The following is a 27,373-nucleotide window of genomic DNA, read 5'->3' as shown; positions in this document are numbered from 1 at the left end:
GAATTGCAAACTCAAGACACAGAGGGGTTAAGTGATTGCCTATGATCCCATAGTTAACTTAGGATCACTGTTATATGTAAACTGCCCATGTCATAAAAAACACATAAAAATAGGGTCTTTTCTCTCACCAAGATAACTGCCTACTTTATTAAGATTACTTTAGACCTAAGCACAGAGAAATGAAAAGAATGTTTTGTTAAATTAATGAATTTTATTTTTATTGTAATTCAGGGACAGATCCTAAAATGTGGGTACATCTGGTCACTATACTTTAAAGCATATCTTAAGTTTTACTTTAAACAGTACCTCACTAAATAAGAACATCTGTACTAGAAATATGAAGCATCATCAAACATTTTGACTCAATATGTTTCCTGTAATGCATTTTTTGTAGCTTTAACCTTTAGCATTGTAATCTTTAATGATGCTAATTAAAGTTGAAAGAACAAAGTCTAAAAAAAGAGTTTGTTTTCTGATGTCAGGTATATAATTGTTAATTAACTAAATTTTGTTATAAGAATTATATTTTAATTATCTTGATCTTATTTTTTGGTAGGGTCAGAGTAATGGGGGGAAAAGTTGGAATTTTATTTCTAGAAGGGTAAGAACACCAATCTAGGAATGTTTAGCAGCCATTACCTATGTAGGAATATCTAAAGATGCTTTAAGAATAGTTTCTCAGACAAATTACCTGATAACATTATGCAGAAAGTTTAATAGAAAGAGGCCTAGACTTGGTTTTAGAGAGTATTGAGTTGAATTCTAGCTTTATTAGTTACTAGTTAGGGGTTATATTGGAAAAGTCACTTCAATGGTTTCAACCCTAATTTCTTCCTTTTTAAAACAAGGAAATTGGATTAATGATTGCTTAGGGCTCTTTCAATTCTACTATTCTATGATATGGTTTTTTAAATTTGTCTTATCTATAGAGCCATATATTATATTTAATTCTAATATGTTATAAATTTAAAAATTATACTTATCTTTATAGAGCCAGGTATATTTAATTCTAATATTCTATGATATAGATTTTTAAATTAGGCTTATCTATATAAGACACTTATACACTCATCTATATACACTAACAAAATACTTTCAGGAACAATTCAATTTTTTTTCTTCATCAGACTCTTAAAAACAATAAAAACTGCTGATTCAATAGCTTTACTTCCTTTGTAGCTCTTGGGAATGATATTCTGTGAAGAACCAATAAGCTGTTAACCAACATGATTGAACCAACCTTTTTTTTTTTTTCTGAGTAAGATTCAGGATGAAATTTTGGTGTAATTAATTGCCACTAAGACTTCTAGTAATTTTAAAAATACGTTTGGTTTTTTTTTTCTTAGATGCTTCCAGTATCTTTGCTGCTTCTGCAGAATGATAAGATTGTAAAAGCAAAAAAAAAAAAAAAAAAAGATCATACTGCACTTAAATCTGAAAGCTAACAGACTTAAATTCGCAACCATCTTTTAAGATAGGACTTCTTAAACATTTTCCATTTGTGACCCTTTTAATCCAAGAATTTTTAATTGACTCTGGATATCTAAGTATATAGAATAGGTATACAAATTAAATACTTATTGATAATAAATAATAAAGAAATGTATTTTTAAACAATTCTTTGGTACATATATATTTTACCACTTATTAAAGACAAAAGCAAATTTTTATACAAATGAAATAGATTGCTTGTTTATTTTTATATGAACAATAAAATCTTGGCAGAATATTTGATACCTTTTACTCCTGCCAAATTTTTCATGACCCCCAATATTCAGTTATGTGACCCCATATGGTGTACCAACCCACATTTTAAGAAGCCACTTTCTCCACAAAGCTTTCCATAACCCACTGGTTAGAATTTTAGCTAAAATTCAACCTCAGATACTTACTAGATATATTATCTTGAGTGAACCATTTGGCTTCTGTTTGCCTCAGTTTCATCTTCTATAAAAAGAAGATAATAATAGCACCTACTTCCAAGGATTGTTGTAAGGGCTAAATGAGATAATAATTGTAAAACATTTAGCATGGGACTTGGTACAAAGTAAGCACTTTATAAATATTGTTATTATCATTATCATCATAGTTATTATTATCCTTCAATTCCACATAACCCTCAGTTTTCTGGCTTGTGAAATAAGACATCATAGATAAAATAAGAAGGGATATGAAGGTCATTTAGTCCAACTCTCTTATTAATGACCCACTTGAGACACAGGAAAGTTAAATAAATGACCCCAAATCATAAAGTCTAGTGGTGGTAAAGGCCAGCTTTTCTGACTTTAAAACCAGTTCTTTCCCCATTATCCCAAGAAAATGGAATTCATTGAAATTCAAGATACTTTCTATTTTACTAAACATAAGAAGCAAGTATTTGGAGGGTATAGGAAAAGGTAAGACTAGAAAAATTTTAGACTTGCATTCAATTTGCTTAAATGTCAAATTGCAAAGGGGCAGATTTTAGGATTCATGAAATATGTATTTGTATCCCCCAAACTTAGCATTTTATCTCATCATTCATAAATTTTAGTGGATAGTATATCCTTGGTACTAGGTGCTAGAGAACTATTTTTGTTGTGTTTTGTTTTGTTTTTTGTTTTAATTATCCATTAATCAATGAAAATCAAGTTAATAACTAGAGAACTTCCAAAGGGAGACAGTTTGCAAATGCTAGATTTGGAATAAAAGGAAATTTGTACAAATCCTAGTTCTCCCACTTAGTATGTAAACCTTTTCAAAGTCACTTCAATTCTCTAGGTCTTAGTTTCTTCATTGGTAAAATGAGAAAATTAGACTGCATGACCTCTAAGTTCTCTTCCAATGACAATTTGGTAAACTATGAGTGTTTATTTTTACCAAAATGAAGACTTAGGGGAGGTATAATATTTATTTTAAAGTATTTGAAAGGCTACTATATGAAAGAATTATTATATTTCTACATCTTGATCCAAGATATTATAATTAGGCACAATGAGTGAAAGTTGTAGAGAGTTTTATATCTATCTATCTAATTAGGCTCAATGAGTGAAAGTTGTAGAGTTATATATATATATATATATATATATATATATATATATATATATATATATATATATATATATATATATATACCTCAATGACTTTTAAAGTCCCTTCCAATTTTCAGACTGATTCTTTGTTGTTGAGTTAATTTGAGTATACCATGTATTCTTAAAATAAGCTAAATGTTAGCAATGTGCACTTAATTTCCCTTTAATGCTATTTCTTCATTTTTTAGTTTGCACACGGTATTTGAGATCAAAGGATAAGGATATTTGTCCTTTAGTTTCATGTCTCCAAAAAGTCCAGAAGGGAGTAGCAAACTGGAAGAGCCTTTTCCTTGGAAACAGTAAAACTTTAAAAAATCAAATGTACACTAAGTATATCTTATCTCTTCTTAGCCATATAATCATTGTAAACTCAAGTTAGCATGGTGTGGTGGGAATAGCCATGGATTTGGAAAGAGAGAGCCTGGATTTAAATGCTGGCTTTCCTCCTTCCTACCTATTTCACTTCAGGCAAGTCAGTTAAGCATTTTGGCCTTCAATTCCCTCATTTGTAAAATGAGAGGGTTGGGCTAGATTGGGTTTTCTGACTCCCTTTACCTCTCAATATCATAGTCACATGACTAAAAATGAAATCTAAAACAAGGATATGTTTGGACTTTTTGATTTTCTATCCCTTCCTGGATAAATCAAGCCAATTTCCTCTACTATCTTCCAGCAATTTTTTTAAAAAATGTAGATGGAGAGAGAACCTTGACTCTGAAGCCACGAGCTGTTCCCTAGACTACTATTACACAAATCATTTCAGTGTTCCTAGCATTGACATATAGATTGTCCAATTTGCTTCTTTGGTAAAATGATATAAAAGCTGGTATTTTATATAGCATCTAGTAGTTTCAGGCACTGTCAAATGCTTGATAAATGTTATTTCATTTAATCTTCATAGTGACTCTAAGAGTTAAGATGCTGTTATTATCAGTTGAAGAAACTGAGGCAGACAGGGATTAAATGAGTTGCTTAGGATCACAAAGCTAATAAGTGTCTGACATTGGATTTCAGCTTCGTTCTTCTGAATCTAGACTTTATAGTCTATCAATTGTGCCATCTAGCTATTTCAATTATAATGCTTAGTATAAAATTTTAATATTTAAATTATAATACAAATCCATTTAATTTTAACTTGTTTGGGGTTCTAGATTTGTAATTAACATGTCTTGGCTCTTGAAATGTAAAATAAAGCTGGATTTTAAGGAATTTATAGCATAAAAAAGATATATAGTGCTTATATCTGTAAATTATGTTGAAACCTAAATCCTACTAAGGGGAAGCAATCAATATTTATGTTTTCACATGAGAATTAAAAACACAGCAAATATCAGTCCTCTAAGGAGATTATTTGGTTTTATACATCTATCATATTTGTTGCCATTTTCAGAGTAAAGAAATAATAAATAAATGTCCTAGAATTCTTAGACTATTATAGTGATTTGTCTAGTTTGTGTCTGTCACAAACTTTTCAGTTTCTGCAGCAGAGGTGTCAAATTATAATGGTAGAAAACAAAATGTATCACTGATCTCCATTTCACTTTCCAGAATTCTGACCCCATATTCAAATAACTCTTTAACAAAGTAAAATATGTGAAATTCATTGGATCCAGGCAAGTGGTGTATGAGGTTTAGTCCCAGAGGAGTCTTACCACCTAGGAAAAAAAAAAGCAAGTTCCTTTTCTCCCACACTTGGTCTTGTTCCATTCACACTTCTGTACCTATGGAAAGATTAACTTATCTTTGCACATCACATCTGGAATATTGAATTCAATTTTGGCTGCCATCTTTTAGGAAGGACATGGGAAATGGAGAATATAATTAAGAGCCTTGGCATCATTTCATATGAAGATACAATAAATAAATTGAGAGTTTTTAACCTATAGGAGAGATGGGAGGAGATAACTGTATCATAAAAGTAAAACTCAAAGGAATATTATTGATCTTTCACTTTCAATCTTCTCATTTTACAGATGTAGAAACTGATGACCATTAGGTTAAGTGATTTGCTCAAAGTCACTATGTAGTTATTTGACTTCTAGATATAATTCCTACATTTTCTCCTATCAACTACTTGAAGGCTATCATGTGGAATGCTGAAACTAGCAGTAATGAGTGCAAATTTCTTTGTTTTATTTTATTTTTAATTTATGCAGTAAAATTTCCATAACATAATGTAGGGCAGATTTGATCATTATGTTAATATTGTCCAGAGGAGTTACCACAGGAAATGGAATTTCCCCTCAGAGAAACTATTAAGCAAAAATCAGATATGTTTTGGGGATATTGTGAAAGATGTCTTCCTTTACTTCACTGGTAAAATCGGTAGCCTTTGAGATTCTATCAAATATAGAGATATTGTGTGCTATAGCTCTTAAGATACAAACATAGCTTCTTGATGTGAAAGGCAAAATTTGTGAATAGTAATAAGAATGATGATGATGATATTAGCTATCAATAATACAATGCATTTAAGTTCTCTAAGTGCAATTAAAGTCATTATAAAAAAAAAGATAAATTGAAACATGTTTGGGAAATGCAAACAGATTTTCTTTATCATGAAATAATCAATACAGAATATTTTACATTCATATTTGAGAATAGATTTTAAACCAGGACATAATTCATACATCATTTAATTATCCTTTCCTTCTGTGTATATTTATTGTCTACTTGGTCTTTAGAAATGATATCAGTCAGGTGTGTCCTCATATTTTAATAGATGTCAACTTAAAAATTCAAATAAATTCTTACTCCATGGCTATTTTAAATACCACAGCGATGGGTCTATAGACTTCTGGCCAAGATGGCAGAGAGGACACACACATCTATTTAATTTCTGTCTTTGCTCTCAGAATTTATTTCATGACAAGCCTCGGAATTAGTGCTTGACTGGAAAAATTACCCACAAATAATTACCAACAGAAGACACCCTTGAAATTCACCAGAAAAGGTTTGTTTTTGCTTGATGGTGGGATGGTTGATTAGACTGGCAAACAGACTGAGGGCAAGGAGTATCAGTGAGAGCATGGCAGGCAGCTCGCACTGAGCAGACTGGAGGGGGATGGGGTGTGATCTCAGCCATTTCTGTGGAACAAATTTTACCATAGTGTGACTAGTTTGCCCTGGCAGCAAGCCAGTAGAGCAGCAGAGAAGCTGTAAACACAGGGGGTAAAGACTATAACACTGAAAAGCTAAGGTCTCTTGGGAACTGGCCACACCCACCCAGAGTGTCTCAGCCCTCTCTCAGAGTCTCAGAGCACAGACCCAGCACAGCCATTGCTGTCCTGCTAGTGCCTTGCTGCTGCCCCCCGCAGTCTGTAAAGGAAGCTCAGTAATACCATACAGCACCCTCCCCCCCCAAAAAAAAGCAGACTGCATTTGTTTTTCTTGTTAGTTTGTTTTCTTTGATTCTTCTCTGACAAAATGAACAAAAAGTTTAAACAGATTCTAACCATTGATACCTTTTATATGGATAAAGAGCAGACTTTAAACCCTTGAGGAGACTAAAAACAGACTCTCTCCAGGTGAATCCCCAAAGGGGGATATGATCAAGTCCTCAACACACAAGACTCTCATAGAAGAAATTAAAAAAGGCCCTCACAAGAGAGCTAGAAGAAAAATGGGAAAAGGAAAGGGAAGCTTGGCAAGAGAGTCTGGAGAAGTTATCCCACTCATTTAAAGATAGAGTGGACAAAGAAATCAAATCCTTGAAAAACAGAATTAGTGAACTGGAAAAAGAAAATAGCTCTCTAAAAAATAAAATTGGCAAAATGGAAAAAAATTCCATAGAACAAAACAACTCACTTAAAAACTCAATTGGACAATTAGAAAAAGATATAAAAAAGTGAATGAAGAAAATATTTCATTGAAAATCAGAATCGAACAAATGGAATTGAATGACTCAAGGAGACACCAAGAATCAGTCAAGCAAAACCAAAAAAATGAAACAATGGAAAAAATTTCAAATGCCTTCTTGAGAAAACAACAGACCTGGAAAATAGATCTAGGAGAGACAATCGGAGAATTATTGGACTCCCTGAAAAATGTGATGAAAAAAAGAGCCTGGATGGTCTTTTCCAGGAAATTATCAAACACAACTGCCCAGAAGTTATAGAAACTGAGGGTAAAATAGAAATTGAAAGAATTCATTGATCACATAGTGAAAGGGACCCTAAAATCAAAACACCAAAAAATATAGTGGCCAAAGTCCAGAACTATCAGATGAAGGAAAAAATACTGCAAGCTGCTAGAAAAAAATCAATTCAAATATAGAGGAGCCACAATAAGGATTACTCAAGACCTAGCAGTGTCCACATTAAAGGATCAAAGGGTCTGGAATATGATATTCTGAAAGGCTAAGGAACTTGATATGCAATGAAAAATAACTTACCCAGCCAAAATGAGCATCTTTTTCCAGGGAAGAAGATGGATAGACATTCAACGAAATAAGCAAATTTCACCTATTTTTTAATGAAAAAACCAGAACTAAACAAAAAGTTTAATCTACAAATATAGAGCTCAAGAGAACCCTAAAAAGGTAAAAAGAAATCTTGGGAACTATATTTCTGCTATAAATATATATAAAGAACACATGTATACTTTGTTCTAGAATCTAGAGGTGGAAAGGAATTGTACCCGGAAAAGGGTAAAGTGGGGGTACTACATCTCATGAAGAGGCAAAGGAAACTTATTATATCTGAGAGAAAGAATGGAGGGGGATGAACATAGTGTGTATCTTACTGCCATCAGAATTGGCTTAAAGAGAAAAATATTAGACATATTCAATTTAAGATGAAACTTTTCCCACCTCATTGAAAAGTGGGAGGGGAAAAGTGAAAAGGGAAGGAGTAAGATAAGTGGAAGGGAATTCAGAAATTGTGAGGAAAAGGAGTAAGATAGGGGGAGGAACTCTAAGGTGGGGAGAGGGATACTAAAAAGGGAGGGCTGTGAGAAGCAAGTGGTGCTCACAAGTTTAATACTGGGGAGGAGGATAAGGGGGGAAGGAAAGGAGAAAAGCATAAACAAGGGTTAACAAGATGGCAAGTAATACAGAACTGGTAATTTTAACCATAAATGTGAATGGGATAAACTCCCCCATAAAGAGGAAGCAGTTAGCAGAATGAATTAAAAGCCAAAATCCTACAATATGTTGTTTATAGGAAACACACCTGAAGCAGGGTGATACATACAGAGTGAAGGTAAAAGTTTGGAGCAGAATCTACTATGCTTCAGGTGAAGTCAAAAAAGCAGGGGTAGCCATTCTCATCTCAGATCAAGCAAAAGCAAGAATTGATCTAATTAAAAGAGATTAGGAAGGGCACTATATCTTGCTAAAGGGTAGCATAGAAAATGAAGCAATATCAATATTAAACATATATGCACCAAGTGGTGTAGCATCTAAATTCTTAAAAGAGAAATTAAGAGAGCTGCAAGAAGAAATAGACAGCAAAACTATAATAGTGGGAGATTTCAACCTTGCACTCTCAGAAAAATAAATAAGAAAGAAGTCAAAGAGGTAAATAGAATACTAGAAAAGTTAGATATGATAGATCTTTGGAGAAAACTAAATGGAGACAGAAAAGAGTATACTTTCTTCTCAGCAGTTCATGGAACTTATACAAAAATTGACCATATATTAGGACATAAAAACCTCAAATTCAAATGCAGTAAGGCAGAAATAGTAAATGCCTCCTTTTCAGACCATGATGCAATGAAAATTACATTCAATAAAATGCCAGGGGAAAATAGACCAAAAAATAACTGGAAATTAAATCATCTCATACTGAAGAATGATTGGGGGAAACAGCAAATCATAGACATAATTAATAACTTCACCTAAGAAAATGACAATAATGAGACGTCATACCAAAATGTGTGGTATGCAACCAAAGGGGTAATAAGGGGAAATTTTATATCTCTAGAGGCCTACTTGCATAAAATAGAGAAAGAAAAGGTCAATGAATTGGGCTTGCAACTAAAAATGCTAGAAAAGGAACAAATTAAAAACCCCCAAACACTAAATTTGAAATTCTAAGAATAAAAAGAGAGATCAATAAAATTGAAAGTAAAAAAACTATTGAATTAATTAATAAAACTAAGAGTTGGCTCTATGAAAAAACCAACAAAATAGATAAACCCTTAGTAAATCTGATTAAAAAAAGGAAAGAGGAAAATCAAATTGTAAGTCTTAAAAATGAAAAGGGAGAACTCACCATCAATGAAGAGAAAATTAGAGCCATAATGAGTTACTTTGCCTAACTTTATGCCAATAAATTTGATAACTTCAATGAAATGGAAGAATACCTTCAAAAATATAGCTTGCCCTAGATTAACAGAGGAAGAAGTAAATAGACTAAACAGTCCCATTTTAGAAAAAGAAATAGAACAAGCTATTAACCAACTCCCCAAGAAAAAATCCCCAGGACCAGATGGATTTACATGTGAATTCTACCAAACATTTAAAGAACAATTAACTCCAATGCTATATAAGCTATTTGGAAAAATAGGGATTGAAGGAGTCCTACCAAACTTCTTTTACAACACAGACATGGTACTTATATCTAAACCAGGTAGGTTGAAAAAAGAGAAAGAATATTATAGACCAATTTCCCTAATGAATATTGATGCTAAATTCTTAAATAAAATATTAGCAAAAAGATTACAGAAAATCATCCCCAGGATAATACAAAATGACCAAGTAGGATTTATACCAGAAATGCAGGGCTGGTTCAATATTAGGAAAACTATTAGCATAATTGACTATATCAATAATCAAATTAACAAAAACCATATGATCATCTCAATAGATGCAGAAAAAGTAATGGGAAAAACTGGAACCTTTCCCAGTAAGATCAGAAGTGAAACAAGGTTGCCCACTATCACCATTATTATTCAATATTGTATTAGAAACACTAGCCTCGGCAATAAGAATAGAGAAAGAGACTAAAAAAAAAATAGAATAGGTAATGAGGAAACCAAATTATCACTCTTTACAGATGATATGATGGTATACTTAGAGAACCCCAGAGATTCTACTAAAAAGCTATTAGAAATAATTCACAACTTTAGCAAAGTTGCAGGATACAAAATAAATCCACATAAATGCTTAGCATTTTTATACCTCACCAACAAAATCCAACAGCAACAGATACAAAGAGAAATTCCATTCAAAATAACTGTTGATAGCATAAAATATTTGGGAATCTATCTACCAAAAGAAAGTCAGGAATTATATGAGCAAAATTACAAAACACTTTCCACACAAAGTCAGATTTAAATAATTGGAAAAATATTAGGTACTCTTGGATAGGCTGAGAGAATATATTAAAGATTCTAATACTCCCTAAACTAATTTATTTATTTAGTGCTGTACCAATCAGACTCCCAAGAAACTGACCTAGAAAAAATAACAACAAAATTCATATGGAAGAACAAAAGGTTGAGAATTTCAAGGGAATTAATGAAAAAAAAAAAAAAAAACTCAAATGAAGGTGATCTAGCTGTACCTGATCTAAAACTATATTATAAAGCAGCAGTCACCAAAACCATTTGGTATTGGCTAAGAAATAGATTGTTGACCAGTGGAATAGGTTAGGTTCACAAGACAAAATAGTCGATAACTATAGCAATCTAGCGTTTGACAAACCCAAAGATCCCAACTTTTGGGATAAGAATTAATTATTTGACAAAAACTGCTGGGAAAACTAGAAATTAGTATGTCAGAAAGTAGTCATGGACCCACACTTAACACCATATACCAAGATAAGATCAAAATGGGTCCATGATTTAGGCATAAAGAACAAGATCATAAATAAATTAGAGGAATATCGGATAGTTTACCTCTCAGACTTGTGGAGGAGGAAGGAATTTGTGGCCAAATAAGAATTAGAGATCATTTTTAATCACAAAATAGAAAATTTTGATTATATCAAATTAAAAAGCCTTTGTACAAACAAAACTAATGCAAACAAAATTAGAAGGGAAGCAACAAACTGGGAAAACATTTTTACAATCAAAGATTCTGATAAAGGCCTCATTTCCAAAATATATAGAGAACTGACTCTAATTTATAAGAAATGAAGCCATTTTCCAATTGATATATGGTCAAAGGATAGGAACAATTTTCAAATGAAATTGAACTATTTCCACTCATATGAAAGTATTCCAAGTCACTATTGATCAGAGAAATGCAAATTAAGACAACTCTGAGATACCACGACACACCTGTCAGATTGACTAAGATGACAGGAAAAAATAATGATGAATGTTGGAGGGAATGCAGGAAAACTGGGACATTGATGCACTGTTGGTGGAGTGGTGAACGAATTCAACCATTCTGGAGAGCAATCTGGAACTATGCCCCCAAAGTTATCAAACTGCGCATACCCTTTGATCCAGCAGTGCTACTACTGGGTTTATATCCCAAAGAAATACTAAAAAAGGGGAAGGGACCTGTATGTGCCAAAATGTTTGTGGCAGGCCTTTTTGTTGTGGCTAGAAACTGGAAAATGAATGGATGCCCCTCAACTGGAGAATGGTTGGGTAAATTATGGTATGGGAATGTTATGGAATATTATTGTTTTGTAAGAAATGACCAGCAGGATGAATACAGAGAGGCTTGGAGAGAACTTTCATGAACTGATGCTGAGTGAAATGAGCAGAACCAGGAGATCATTATACACTTCAACAACATTACCATATGAGCATGTATTCTGATGGAAATGGATTTCTTTGACAAAAAGAAGATCTAAGTCAGTTCCCATTGATTAATGATGGACAGAATCATCTATACGCAGAGAAGGAACACTGGGAAATGAATGTAAACTGTTTGCATTTTTGTTTTTCTTCCCAGGTTATTTTTACCTTCTGAATCCAATTCTTCCTGTGCAACAAGAGAACTGTTTGGTTCTGCACACATATATTGTATCTAGGTTATACTATAACATATTTAACATATATAAGTCTTCTTGCCATGTAGGAGAGGGGGTGGAGGGAGAGAAAGGAAAAATCAGAACAAAAGTGAGTCCAAGGGATAATGTCGTAAAAAATTACCTATGTCTAGGTACTGTCAATAAAAAGTTATAATTATTTAAAAATAAAAAAATTACCAAAGTTATGAATATAGATGCCAACTGTTCTAAAATTTTGAATTTTAATAATAGTAATACAATTGATTTCCAAAAATGTCTAATGAGCTTGATTCAGACAGAATTATATAATTATGCCTTTTGAATTGATGGAATAAAACAAGCATTTCCACAACATAGTGTAAAGCAGATTTGATCATTATGTTAGTTTTTACAGAAGAATTACCCCCAGGAGATGGGAGGTTGCCTGCAGAAGAGAGTATTAAGCAAAATTTAGATCTTCATTTAGGGACATTGTAAAAGATGTCTTTTATTAGGCACTGGTTAAAATTGGTAGCCTTAGAGGTCCTATCCAACACTAGATCACTGATAAAGTTTGACCAAACTGATGAAATACTTGTACTTAATAGATATACATTCTCATGAGTATTGTAACATCTAGTTAGTCTGGGCATATCTCAAATTTAACTCTTAGATTTCTATTATTGAAGGTGACTCTAGGTTTCATCTTCAGAAATTTGAAGGGAAGGGTACATATTTTCACAAAACCTGGTGACCCCAAACATTATCTAGACATTCATCATATATTTTGTCATTTCTAGTCATTAGATCTTTCCTGACCATCCAATTCACATGTACAGTCACCTAGATTCACAAACTTTAAGTCATCCTTGGCACTTGTCTTTCACTTGGATATATCCAGTAAACTGTTTTCTAGTTAATAAATGTATAGCTGCCTAAGAAAATGCCCTGCTTTTGTATCTCTTTTACCTGACACATAAAGACATTTAAGAAATACATCTTAATGTATTGAGAATATATACTATTTAAATACATTAAATATCTAGGTATGTCTATATCCATATGTAGTTATATCTACATATAAAATACTATATATATATATATATATATATATATATATATATATTTCCTCACAAGAGGAAGGAAGACAACTTTCTATATTAATATATGAAAATATATTATGGTATGTGTTTCTCCATTGTAATTCTATACATGAAATATCCTAAAGATCTAATTTTTAATATTTTACTCGACTTTGCACAGTTGTTCCACATTCTCTTTTGATATCTCCTTGTGAGCACTTCTTATATGATTCCTCTCCTTTCCTTTCTCCCTTCTATTTAGGATAAAATTTAGAGCTAAACATGACCATGGAGTTCATCTAGTCAAACCCTCTAATTTTATACATGAGGAAACCCAGGACCAGAAAAAGAATATGGCTTGCCCAAGAATACATGAGTAACAAACACCAGGGCCAAGAATTGAATGAGGTCTTCTGCCTTTAAATCTTATATTCTTTCCATTACATTGTGATGTATTTATTCCCTTTGTATTTATTTTTTGAGTGGTCTGCACCCATCTGAGCTGAGAGCCTTCTCAGCAGTCTAAAGGAGTAGTTTCTCTTTTGTTTACATTCTTTGAGCTGGCCCTGCAGTTCACCATGCTGATGTTTAAAGATGCTGTGACAAGGACGCTTTGTCATAGGTGACAAGAGGCAGAGATAAATGGAAGGTCAACTCCTTAAGGTAGAATGAACTTGGATCCAAAATACCCTATGTTAGTAGGGAAGAAGAATAAAGAGCTAGTAGAGATGATTGAAGGCTCACCCTTTGGAAAGCAAGGAAAACAAAATTAACTTAACTTTACAAATACTAAGAGAGTAGTTATGGACAGGCAGGTATAGATCTCTGAGAAAAATCAAAGCTCAGTCCTACTTATGTTACACTGGAAAAGTCTTAGAGAAATGGTAGATACTCTTGCTAAATTATTAGTGAACATCTCCTACACTGGAGGGCACAACAATTGATGCTGTGGTCAATCCAAAGGTAAATCCAAAATTCTCCAGTAACATATAGTCTAATAAGTAGTAATAGCAAGTAGTTTAATAAAAAGCATATTTATAAGTATCAAAGTTCAATGAGCAAAGTACATAATAAAAGCTATGGAAGTTCAGAAAAGAAAAAAATTCTGTTGGGATGATTAGGTAGCTTTTTTAAAAGGGAAAGAAAAGGATGAGCTGCGGCTTAGAAAATGGGTAGAATTTCAATATATAAAACTGGGAAAGAGAATATTCTGGACAGAGAAAAGCATGAGCTGAAGTTTGGGGATAGAACAAAAATCATCAATGAGGAATGATAAGAAGTGCTATCTGGCTAGAAAATAGGTAATGTTATATAGGAATCAAGGATGAAAAGTGAGTTGGAGCCTTATGAGGAGGATCTTGAATTATACCAGGATAAGAATTTGTGTTTTATAATTGATAATTTTTAAGACAGGGAATATCATCATGGTGGGTGGTGGGATGTTAAAGGGGAGGAGAAATAAGATTAGTCAGAAGTAACTGTAGCGTATAAATAATTTGGAGGGCAAAGAAAGTGAATGCAAGAAAGCCATAGAAGCATATATTTAGAGTCGAAAAGGAACTTGAAGTTACTAAATACAATCCTTTAACTTTGCAAATGAGGAAAATACGTCCCAGAATATTTTGCTCAGAATTACACAGCTAATTAATATCTGAGATGGGATCTGACCCAAGATTTTCCAGCTTGCAAGTCCAGTGCTCCATTCACTATACCATATTGCCCCATCAGTTAGAAGGCTGTCATAGTTAAGGTGTGAAATAAGAGACCCACTCAAGGGTATTAGCTATCTTGAGGCTAGGGTCATGTCCAGGGTTTGATCTAAAGACTATAGAGTATAATTTCTGAGCAAAATTTCTGAAACAATTTCAAAGATTTGAGAGCTCTTTTTGGGACAAGAAGAGAGAACACATCATTATATGACTCTATTCAACAGTTCCCACCCTCATGATAAATTATCCAATTTTCTAGTGCTGCAAAGGAGCTACAAAGGAATATGAATGTATATAATTATTAATAACTCTGTTTAGAATTAAAATTAATACCAGAGGTTCTATACCACTTCCAGATACATTAAATTCAAAATGTCTCTATCTATAGGTAATGACTAAATCCTTAATTGTATTATACTCTCATTTCAGGTATGTGGAGATCAAAGCCAAGGAGCTGTGTTTTTACGGGAATTTACACTGATTCGAAGAGAGAGCCTTCATGACGATTTCCTTTCCGATCTCCTGAACAGCCACAAAATTGAAGATGCGGTAATGTGCTTATTCTGTTTTATTCATAGAAACATAGGCTCAACAAAACATTTTTACTTTGGCATTTAGACCATGACTAAACTTCATAGTGATGATTTTCTAACTTGGTACATCTGGGATGTGTTACACATTTATGTCAATGTTAAAGACCCTTATTTGGGGGAAGGTGATTGAGGGGAGGGAGAATTTGTGCAAAAAATAATTGATATTTTTCCAGGGAATCAGTATGTGATTTGTTAATAATTGAAAGGAGAAAAAGAAAATGTGCGTGCATAAATTGCACATTATTACTTATTTTAAGTTTCCTGGGAATGTTTCTGTATTTGTCTCTCATTTTTGAATCTTTCTACTTCTGAGTGCTAGTCATCTTAAATTTATCAACGTTTGTTTCCCTTATGGTTAGATTAAAGGAAAGGAAAATATGCATTAGTGTAAGTTTGGGAGAATGTATTTCCATATAAAACTTGCCAGAGTACTTTAATCATGATGGCAAGAATAGAAGTCTCTCTTCACTTTTAAGATTGTAGCAGGCTGCATGGTATGTATTTTAGATGAAAATTGGAATGTGTCAGCTGCTTAACTGCTATTGGAGTTTTCACAAAACATTAGGACAGTCATTGTATTATGAGGCACTTAGGCCATGGGATTTCAGAACCATTTGATCTTTTTGCTTTATAAATGATTAGATTATAATTAAAAATATCCAGGGAGAGTTAAATGGACTGGAAAACATATAAGGGATCTTTGTCTCTTTACTCCACTTTTCTGTTGCATCCCATTCTCAATTTTATTTATAAAACATATCATGTCCCTAATCTTCCCTCCCATAGACCAACTTAACCTGTCTTTTAGTATCTATTGGGGTCAAATTTCCTAGACCTCTAACTATTCTTACTCTCTTCTTCACATTTTCTCCAAAACATTGTTCCCAAAGTTGTGACCTTCCACAGCTTAACAGGGACTATCAATTATAACCCAGCTCCTTAAACTGTGGTTCATGACGTCATAGGAGTCTCGTAACTGAATCTGTGAGTTGCAAAATTATTATTTATTATCAGTAAATGTTTGATTTGTATAACTTGTATATATCTTTATGCTCTGGGTCACAAAAATTTCTTGAGTAAAAATGGATCATGAATGGAAAAGGTCTAAGAAGCTCTGCTTTATAGCAAAAGTTGAAAAGGATGCAATTCTTTAGTGCTCATAATATGCTTTGTGTATATTATCGCATTTGATCCTCACAACAAGGGAAATGGATGTTTTCTATTATTACTGTTTTAAAGATAATTTACACAACTCCACTTCTCCTTTTCCTTTATCCCAGTATATTCCTCTCTCACCACTTAATTTCATTTAAAAAATATATTAACTCACATCTGTGTTCTTTGTGTATACTTTCTAAATGCCATAATAATGAGAAAATTCTATTCAATTACAAGTATAATTTCCTATTTAGGAACGTAAACAGATGAACCTTATTAAGTCCTTCATGATATCACTTTCCTGATTACCTCCTTCTGCTTCTCCTGAGTCCTGTATTTGAAAATGAAATTTTCATTTCAACTCTGGCTTTTTCTTCATAAATGCTTGAGAATCCTCTATTAAGTTAAATATCCATCTTTTCCCCTGAAGAATTATACTCAGTTTTTCTGGATAGGTGAATCTTGGTTATATTCCTAACTCCATTGTTCTCTGGAATATGGTATTGCAAACTTTCTGTCCTTAATGTAGAAGCTGCTAAATCTTGTATTATCCTGACTGTGGCTCTACTCTACTTGAATTGTTTCTTTCTGTATGTTTCTCTACCCAATTAAGTATGTACATATATTTTTCCCTTTTGAACCAATTCTAATGATAATAAAGTTCAAGAATTATCTGCCTCCTCATTTTCCTATCCACTCTTCTTATTTTGGTGCTTCCAAGTTGGTATGACCTAGGGGGAGGTGAGATCTTTGCTCTCCTGGTCTGTGACAGTCTGGTCCTTCCTTACTAGGAAGGGCCTGTGATCCCTTGGGATCACAATCAATACTGCTCCTCTTGACTCCCATTCCATTGAACCACAAGCTATATTCTTTTCTCTACTCTCTCTTGCCTGAAAGTGTTCTTTTCTGCTCTAGAACTATGACCCAGAAATGGATACAGGCAAAGAAGTCGACAAATAGTAACTAGTCCTGTGTCCAATGATAGCACCATGTAATTACTTTCTGGCCAGTCATCAGATCCCTTTAGAGTCTCTGGCTTAAGAGTTTCCATTGCTTATGTCACTACTACTAGGTGGGTGGTAGTTCTACAACTGATGTTGCATCCATATGGACCCCTACCCCAAAGATATCTTTTTCCAATTGCCTAAGTTGTCGTGGACTAGTAAAATGTCTCACCTTATGCTTTTGTTGGCTCTAACACTCCAGCATTTGATTTGAGGTATTATTTTTCTGTTCTTGTTTTTGTTTTCCACTAGTATGTGTATGTTTATTTTTTCTAATTTCAATTCTACTTTTATTTAATATTTCTCCAGTTATGTTCAAAACAAATTTTATTTGTTTTTAAGATTTTTGAGTTCTGGGTTCTCTCCCTTATCTCCACTCACAATTAAGACACCAGAGGTGAAGTTATGTAAAACATTACCATAAAAGTCGAGTTGTGAAAGAAAACATAGATCTCTTATCTTAGTGAAAATAAAAACCTTCAAGAAAAATTAAGTTAAAAATAAAGAGAGAGATGGAAAGACAAAAATAAAGAATGCCTCGAACTGTGTTCAGACTCAATCAGTTCCTTCTCTGGGTATGGATTTTTCATCATAAGTTCTTCAGAGTACTTGTGGATGATTGTACTATTGAGAAAAACAAAGTAATTTATAGCTGGTCATCCCAAAACATTGCTATTACTTTGTATACAGTATATTTCATTATGTCCATTGAGGACTTTCTAGGTTTTTTTTTTCCCTGAGAGATTCTTTATCATCATTTCCCAGAGAACAATAACATTTCATCAGAGACACTTGCTTTGAATTTTTTTTTTACAATTATTATTGCTAACTATTTCCCCTCATTTATTCTTTCTTTCTCCTTTCACCCTGTTCTTTCTCAAAAGTGTTTTGCTACTGACCACTCCCTCCCCCAATATGCCCTCTCTTTTATCATCCTCCCACTTTCCCATATTCCATTCCCTTCCCATTTTCCTGCAAGGTAAGATAGATATCTATACTTCTATTGACTATTATGTTATTTCCTATTTGAGGCACTTCTGGGAAGAGTAAAGTTCATTCACTTCCCCTCCCCTCCCATCTTTCCTTTAACTGTAAAAGCTTTTTCTTGCCTATCTTTATGTTAGATAATTTGCACCCATTCCATTTCTCTTTTTCCCTTTCTCCCTTTAGTACATTCCACTCTCACTCTTTAATTGTATCATGTTTTAAATAGAGGTATTAAATTTAAGTTGTTTGGAGGGGAATATTAGGAGGATTCATCTCTAGTGCATTCTCTTCTCCACCATCTTAGTCCCATCCTGAGGGAAGCAATTGTTAAACCTTTACCAGCATATTCCCGTGCCAGTGTTTCTTGCTTAAAGTATAAAAGCTTAAAATTGTTCTTCTGTTATAAATTATTTTGAGGGAAGGATACAAGGGGAATGTTGGGCTTAAAAATTATCATTATTGAACTCTATCTAATGTTACAAGATGAAAAGAGAAAGCATACCTGAAAATAATTTGAACAAAAATGCATAAATGAGAAATGTTGTTTAAGAGTATTAGACTCTAGAATCTCTAGGATAGATATGTCATACAATGCTAAGTGCCTAATCAATGATGGTTTCCATTACAAAATAGTACTCATCTATTCAACCAATATTTTGAATACTATTTAATATAAGCAAATATCATAAGACTGCAAATTTAGTGCCAGAAGTAAAGTAAGACAAGTAGTTTCAATCCCTTATTTTATTGATGTGGAAATGGGCATGTGGAAGCCAAAGTGAGCTACCCAATATCAAACAAAGGTAGTGAATAAAATAGCCAGGAAGCAAACTCAGGTCTCCTGACCACATTCAGGACTTTTTTATTATTTCATATATTTACTATAACAAAGACTACCCTGACCCTCCCTACTTAGAGAAACAGATCTATTACATTTTATCCTTCCTTCAGGATTCTCTGGCATCTTTAGAAAAGTCATATTTGTTTTTGTTTTTATTTTTTAATCTAGGCTCTCTGCAAATTATTTTTGCTCTTACTGGTGATCCCACAAAGGTAAAGGGAGGTTTCCCTTGCACATCAGTTACTTTGAACCATTAACATTGAATTAGAATTGAATTATTTTACGAAAGAATATTTACTTCAAAAAATTACAAGCATGTAAATTTATTTCTCAATGTAGGGAAGATATAACCATTATTACTGCTACCTAAATCTTTGTGGATGGGAAGTGGATTAAGTTTATAGATTAACTTAGTTTCTATAGCGCAGAGACCACTTTAGGTTTCCTGGCTTCCCAGGACTTCTCTGCTAGGTTAGATGGCTGCAAGATTTTGCCTTGATTGTTGGCTCCTTGGTCACCACAGACCCAACTCCCTAATCCAGTAGGAATCACCACTAGCCTCAGAACTCACAGATAAATTTTCCACAGCATACCTCTTAGATCCACTGTGAAAGACAGCAAACAGAAGGAAGTCTTTCCCCTTTCATTTTAATTCTTTTTCCCAAATTATGGATGAAATGTGATCGTTGCTATTACAGCAGAACAGAGGGCATAGAGTAGAGAGTAACAGGAAAGAAAATGACTGTCTTAATCTCACTTATTTTTAAAATGTAGCTTTCTGGCTAAGCAACCAATCAAAGGGAGGTCCTTCATATTAAAGCAATCTGAGCTTCCTTATACATTTTTCCCCATCTGAAATTTGTTGCCCCATAAAATAGGCCAAAATGCTGCTTTGTTTTAAATCACAGATCTCATCCCAAATTCAGAGCAGTTCTCTATGGCCTCTGAGAAGCCATAACTAATTTCAATTCATTTGCTTTCCCAGTGCCATACAAGTAAAGTATCACAGTAGACAACATTGCAGGATTATATATAATCCCACTTGCACAGATGAAAATTATAATCCTTCCCAAAGTTTGGCAGATTTAATGACAGAAATAGTGTTTGGTCTCACATGGCTTATCTCAACATGCAAGCAGAAGAAAGAACAAAGAAAAAGAAAATCATCTCAATCCATCTCAATCAGAAGATTGTCCACAATGAGCTTTCTAAACTACATGAAGCTGTCCTAAGAGGAATTTGGGACATGGGGTCATCTTGCCATCATTTCCTTCTCAAATGAAAAAAAAAACATTCAAGGTAGAAACTCTTCTAATGATTCCTTTGGAGCATCAGGCCTTCCACCTGAAATCTGCATAAAATGTTTCTCTTTCTAAACTAGATACACCAAAATTCTCTACTAATTCTTCCAGAATTCTTTCCTTCTGGATCTCTCATTCCATAGGACACCCAAAATTCTCCCATGGATCTTTCCTGTTCCCAGTGTAAACCAATGGAATTGTAAACTCTCCCATCAGCAAAAGAAGAGAAATATTCCCAATTAGAGAAGTAGATAAGAATATCAGCCACTTATACTCTCTGTATTTTAGCTATAAGCTTTTCACTCTAAGAAGCTCTAGGGTGTTTTACTTTCACAAAAACTTTTCACTGGTAATTGAACTGGATTGTGTTGGCACGAATAAGCTTTGAATAAACTGCCTGACCAGTTTCCTCTCAGAGGAATAATTTCATGCGCCACAATTGGAAAAGCAGTCTTTATATTGCCATTTTCCTAAACCCCTCAAGAGACAATCTAACTCTGAATATCTGTAGCAGGCCACTTAAATTGTTTGAAAAAATGAAAGGAAAGGCTTCTGAAAGGCTCCTATATCTTCTTGTCACATTAAAAAACTGCAGATGTTGGGTTTTTTTGTCAACCTACTCAGCAATGACAATAATAAATTTCAATGCAAAATGACATTTTTCTTGGCACGTAGTAATTACAAACTATGTTTGGATAAAAATTTATGATTGGGTTAGTAGTTTTAGTGCTTACAAAAACAATGATTCCTTTTGTGGGATACAATAGGTAAAGTTTTTTTTTTTTTTTTTCCCTTTAGTCATGCATATTCTCTTTGCAATCAAGAAAATCAGCAATGTTTTGGATCTCAGGTACTGTTGTTGAAGACTCATGTTTTAGGAACTCTTTGCACCTTGGGCCATTGCTAGTTGTTTTGAATTTTTCTTACCACTACATTTGGGATGATTCTGGAGCAGAAAGTGAGGTATAAGTCAAGACATTACTCTTCTCATAATCTTGGTCCTCTTTGAGAATGAAGTATGAACAAAAATAGCTTTTATTATAAGTATAATGACCAACAAAAACAATCACCTTAAAATAAAGTGATACAGTCACATATAAAATGAGCAGCTCTGCACATTAGTAATTTGTTTAAAGAAAATTATTTTTAGGCTTGTGATAGATTTGTGATCTCATCAATGTAGGCACTCTTTTTAACAGTATATAATATAATCTAAGTATATGTTTTCCCCCTGTGTGATTCATTTCCCATAAATCTTTCACAGGAGATCATTCAAATGTTGTGTTTTGTCTGACTTGCTGTTTTGGTCTTTCCTTTTACCATACATAGAAGCTTTCTATGGTCAAGGTTCTTTTCTGTTTCTTGCTTATTTTCTTTACTTTTCTTTTGGTATTTCTTCTTTTTTTTATTTTTAAGGTTGAGCTCTGCTCTTGGTTAAAGGAGGTGATGTCCCAAGCTTCCTGTGCAGTTCTGAGCCTTGGTTTTGAGCACAAGGGGCTCTAATGTTTGGTGGGGTATCTTGGCTGTTCTTTTCAGGAATCAGTCAGATTTTCCAATTTGCCTTCTGAGCTGGGACTAGAAGCTGTCCTCCCCTCTCTCCTCCATTTTGCTCTACTACACCAGGACTGAGTGTTTCAGGTGCAGATTTGCTGTAATTAATAACTTCTCACCAGCTTTCCCAGAGTCTGTCTAACCTGGAGTGAACTCCCTTTTTACTCCAGTGAGTATGACCTTTCTTGAAGTTTTTCCAGTCTTTCTTGAGCTGAAGAGGGGTTTCATTCTATCAAATTTTGTCCAAAGCTCGGTTTCATCTGCTTTTTGAGGGAAACTGGAACAGTTCAAGCAGCTTCTTGACTTTATTCCACCATCTTGACTCTCCCCTACCCCAAACTCTGAAGTAAGAGACTTTCAATTATTTTTATTGAAAAAACCAGAGGTAATTAAAAATTTATCTACAAATACAGTAAAGATAGTGTTCAACATTCATTTTTTAAAACTTTGTATTGTAAATTTTCTCCCTCCTTCCCTTACCTACTTCCTCCCCAAGGCAGCAAGTAATCTGATATAGGTTAAATATGTGCAGTCCTTTAAAATATATTTCCATATTTTTCATATTGTGAAAGAAAAAAATGACCAAAGGAAAATAAAAAACCATGATAAAGAAAAAACAAACAAAAATGTGAAAACACTGTGCTTCAATCCACAATCAGTCTCCATTATTCTCTCTATGTATGTGATTGGCATTTTTCGTCACAAGTCTATTGGAATTGCCTTGAATCACCACATTGTTGAGAAGAGCCAAGTCCCTCATAGTTTATCATCCCATAATCTTGTTGCTACTGTGCACCATGTTCTCCATGTTTTGCTTACTTCACGCAGCATTAATTCATAAAGGTCTCTCCAGGCTTTTCTGAAATCAACTTGCTCATCATTTCTTATGGAACAGTAATATTCCATTATCTTCACATGCCATAACTTATTTATCCATTCCCAAACTGATATTCATTCACTTGATTTCCAGTTGTTTGCCATTACTAAAAGAGTTGTTTCAAACATTTTTACACATAGGAGTCCTTTTCTCTTTTTTATTATCTCTTTGGGATACAGACTACATACTAAGACTGTAAGCACAGTTTTATAACCCTTTGGACATAGTTCCAAATTTCTTTCCAAAATAGTTTGATCAGTTCACCTACAACTCAACCGACAATGCATTAGTCTTCCAGTTTTCCCATATCCCCTTCAACATTTATCATTATCTTTTCCTTTCATCTTATCCAATCTAAGAGGTGTGAAAAGGTACCTCAGAGTTGTCTTAATTTGCATTTCTCTAACCAATAGTTATTTAGAGCATTTAAAATGTTATTCTTGATTTGACTATAACAGATATTCATGTTAGTGTGCATTTTGATTTATTATTATTTAATCATGTGATTTCTGACTGACTCTGTGACTCAGTTTGGAGTTTTCTTGGTAAAGATGCTGGAGTGGTTTGCTTTTTCCTTCTCTGGTTCATTTTATGGGTGAGGACATTGAGGCAAAATGGGTTAAGTGATTTTTCTAGGTTTAAAGACTTACTAAATATCTGAGTCTGAATTTAAAATTAGTTCTAATTCCAGATCCTGCAATCCATCTACTATACTGCTTACTGCATTTTGATTAATATGTTCTGAAATAAATATGATACATATGTATTGAATAGGATACATCTCTGTATATATGTTATAAAATAATGTGTACATGTGTTTGTATTTGTATGTGGGGACTAATTTGCTATTTCACTGGTATATGATGAAAAAACATTTACTAGTTCAGATTAACCACATTTCTGCACTTATTTTAAAGAATTAGATAGGACATGGCAAAGATAAAAGATGTGCCTGTTGAGTAACAAAAGCCTATGAGTCAGAGACTAAGTTTACATCCACATCTTCTTATTTCTGAGAATTCTTTACCTATTATGCTATGCTGTTTGTGTATTTCACACATACATGTGCATGTTTATGTATAATCTGCATTGCTTACATTTATACTATATGGTTACATAGTAGAATGCCTTCTATGTTTTTCTGTCTTTTATACAACATACATGTATACAAATATATGTGTGTATTATATTAATATATAAAATATTAAAGTTATACATAAAGCTCATAAGCATTTATACATATCCATATTTATTTACCTGCAGAAAAAATAAGTCTACATATGAGCTTCAATAAAATGAGAATAATGACACCTAATTGTCTTCTCTATTCTTATCTGGTCTCTGTTTTACTTTTGAAATGAGCATATTTTATAACTCCTATTTTTAAAGATAGAGTGCAATTGTCCTGTGTTATCAATGACTGTTGATTGCTTTTCTTCCTGAGGAGAAGGAAAATTAGGATTTAAGTGCTAATACTTGACAGTCATAGCTTACTTCTGCGTGTTTTGGGGATAAAGTTTCCATATGTGAAAAGTTACAGGATATGTATTGAATCAAATCATCAAGTTGATCAAAGTAGTCATAACCATGTCAGGACTATTTATTTTGATGTGCCATAAACATGCCAAAATAATAATTGGGTTATTTTTTAAATCCTCAACTGAACAATTCAGAATTTGAATCTGTTACTAAAAAAAAAGTTATCTTACCTCTCTCCCTAAGAAGGTGAATTTAAGTCATTATTTTTGGCAAACACAACATGGATTATGAAGAGTCCTAATTTCAGAATTAGAAGAATTGGGTTTGAATTCTGGACGAGCCATTTACTTGCTGTATGATCTTGGATAATATACTTACCTACCCTGAGTCTTCCTCTAAAAAAATGAAATTTGATAACTTGTATTACCTGGATCACAGGTTTTCTTGTGTAGGCAAAATGAGATAATAGAAAATATATAGAGATTATATATTTATGTGTATATGTATATATAAACATATATGTATATACATACATACATATATATATATATACATATATTTGTGGGGGGTATATATACATATAAACATATTGTTGTTAGTCATGTATGTTAGTTAGTTAGTATGTAGTTAGTCTAACTCTTTATGACCCATTTGGGGTTTTCTTGACAAGCATACTGGAAAGGCTTGCCATTTCCTTTTCCAGCTCACTTTACAAATGTATAACTGAGAAATAATCATACACACATACACACACATATGTTTACATGACAAATATATTTGTATATAATGTGTATTGTTAATAGCAATACAAATTTAAGCTATTTTCATTATTTTATCAAAGAAATTCAGTTCAGCAAATCTTTATTGAGCATCTAATATGTACAAAGCATTGTAGTAGCTAGTGAAACAAAGGCAAAAACAAAACATGTATTTTTGCAGTGTTGGTTACAAAGTGCATTTCTTTATGGTAATTTTATTTTTATGTTGATTTCCACTATAAAATTTAAAATATGGATCTAGGAAGTAGATATTCCATTGGGATGAATTGAAAACTTTTGGCAAGGAAAAAAGGTCTGGGATATTAACATAGGATCATAGATCAAAGGTTTAAAACTCTAAGGTACATTTGAGGTCACCAAGTTCAAACTTCTCATTTTACATATGAAGAAACTGAGACCATACAGGTTAAGTGACTTGCTTAGGGTCACACGGCTATTGAGTCAGTTGGGATTTGAAACTAGTTCTTACTGATTCCAAGCCAAGAGTGCTATCCATCATATTCTATTTGAAGAAAGTAGAATAAATTTAAAAGGGTATAGTAGTTTCCCTTTCCTAGATCTCTTGTTAGCCACAAATTCCTACTCCATTATATATCCTACAAAATATGAATTTACCCAAATTCACAGGTTTCTGCACATTTTCCTTTGATCTAAATATTTAAAATTATGTAGTTAGATTTTAGTGGCACACTGATTAATAGATACTACTAAATAATGTTATGTGTTCTAGGTTTAAAAATCCTTCAGTTTTATATTACACTTATTTTTAAGAGCATACTATGTTGATTCATCAGTTTGGAAATTTATATTAACAAATTTATTTGTGATAAGTAGTGATTTTTTAGAAGCTAATTAGTTCTCACTTTAAAATTGTCCTTCAGATTCCATATACTCTCTTGAGCAGTGTGATGCCATGAAAGAAACAATGGATTACAATTAGAGTAACTGTGTTCAGACTTCTTATATGTATGCTTTCCAGGACTCGGGATCTTTGACTATAAAATGAAGGCACTGGAATAGATATTCTCTAAGTTCTCTTTCAGTGCTAACTGGTATGCTTAAGTAGTTGCCAGAAGTTTGTAGGCCTTAAATGATAATTCCTAACAGAAAAGGTTATATATATTTGATAATATCTTTTTTTTTTAACAGCATTGAACATTCACAACATCTTTATACTTCTCATGACTAATTTTTTAATGAAAAACATGCAACATGAAATTTAGTGAACTGTGTGCCTTGAAATGGATTTCACAAATTTATTTTTTTTATTTTTAACATTATTAAAAATATTTTGAGTTCAAAATTCTCTTCCTCCATCTTAAAAAGATAAGCAAAAATTATATTATGATACATGTGAAATTATCCAGAGCATTGACATATTAGCCATATCACAAAAAGCAAGAAAAATAAAATAAGAAAATTATACTGCATTTTGCCCGCAGAAATTATCAGTTTTCTTTCTGAAATTGAATAGTATTTCTTTTTACATTCTGGGTCCTTAATAATTGTTTTGGAAAATTCAGTTGATCAGAGTAGTCAAGTCTTTCACAGTTGATCATCACTATTATCGTACACAATGATCTTCTGGTTCTTCTCACTTCACTTTGCATCAGTTCACATAGGTCTTGCTATATTTTGTTTTAAAACTATATCCCCATATTATTTCTTATAGCATAATAGTATGCTATCACAATCAAATGCCTCAACTTATTTACCCATTCCCCTTTTGAAATGTATCATCTCAATGTCCAGTTCTTTGATCCCAAAAAAAGAGCTTATAAATATTTTTGTATATATTCTCTTTGATCTTTTTGAGAGTATAAATCTAGTAGTTGTATTGTTGTATCAAGATATATGCACAGTTTTGAAGTCCTTGGGGCATAGTTCTCTAGAATGGTTGAACCATTTCATAACTCCACCAACAAAGTGGTAATGTCCCAATTGTCATTCAGCCCCTTTAACATTTGTTATTTCTGATAAGTATGAGATGGTATCACAGATATATTTTATCTATCTTAATGTTTATAACATTTTTCCTATGACTACAAAT

The 27,373-nt window shown here is 33.0% G+C and overlaps 1 protein-coding gene across 1 annotated transcript in view; it reads left to right on the top strand.

The window, feature by feature from the left end:
• ADAMTSL1 (ADAMTS like 1) overlaps positions 1–27,373 on the top strand; it is a 1,023,200-nt gene that overhangs the window by 256,984 nt on the left and 738,843 nt on the right. The window contains exon 2 of the mRNA XM_031961469.1: positions 15,183–15,302. Coding sequence (XP_031817329.1) covers positions 15,183–15,302 — 120 coding nt within the window. The remainder of the gene's footprint in view (positions 1–15,182; positions 15,303–27,373) is intronic.

The sequence above is a fragment of the Sarcophilus harrisii genome, chromosome 1 (assembly GCF_902635505.1).
Source record: "Sarcophilus harrisii chromosome 1, mSarHar1.11, whole genome shotgun sequence".
NCBI classification, from domain to species: domain Eukaryota; kingdom Metazoa; phylum Chordata; class Mammalia; order Dasyuromorphia; family Dasyuridae; genus Sarcophilus; species Sarcophilus harrisii.
Note: the sequence above shows the minus strand (reverse complement) of the source record. Positions and strands in the feature narration are given on the sequence as shown.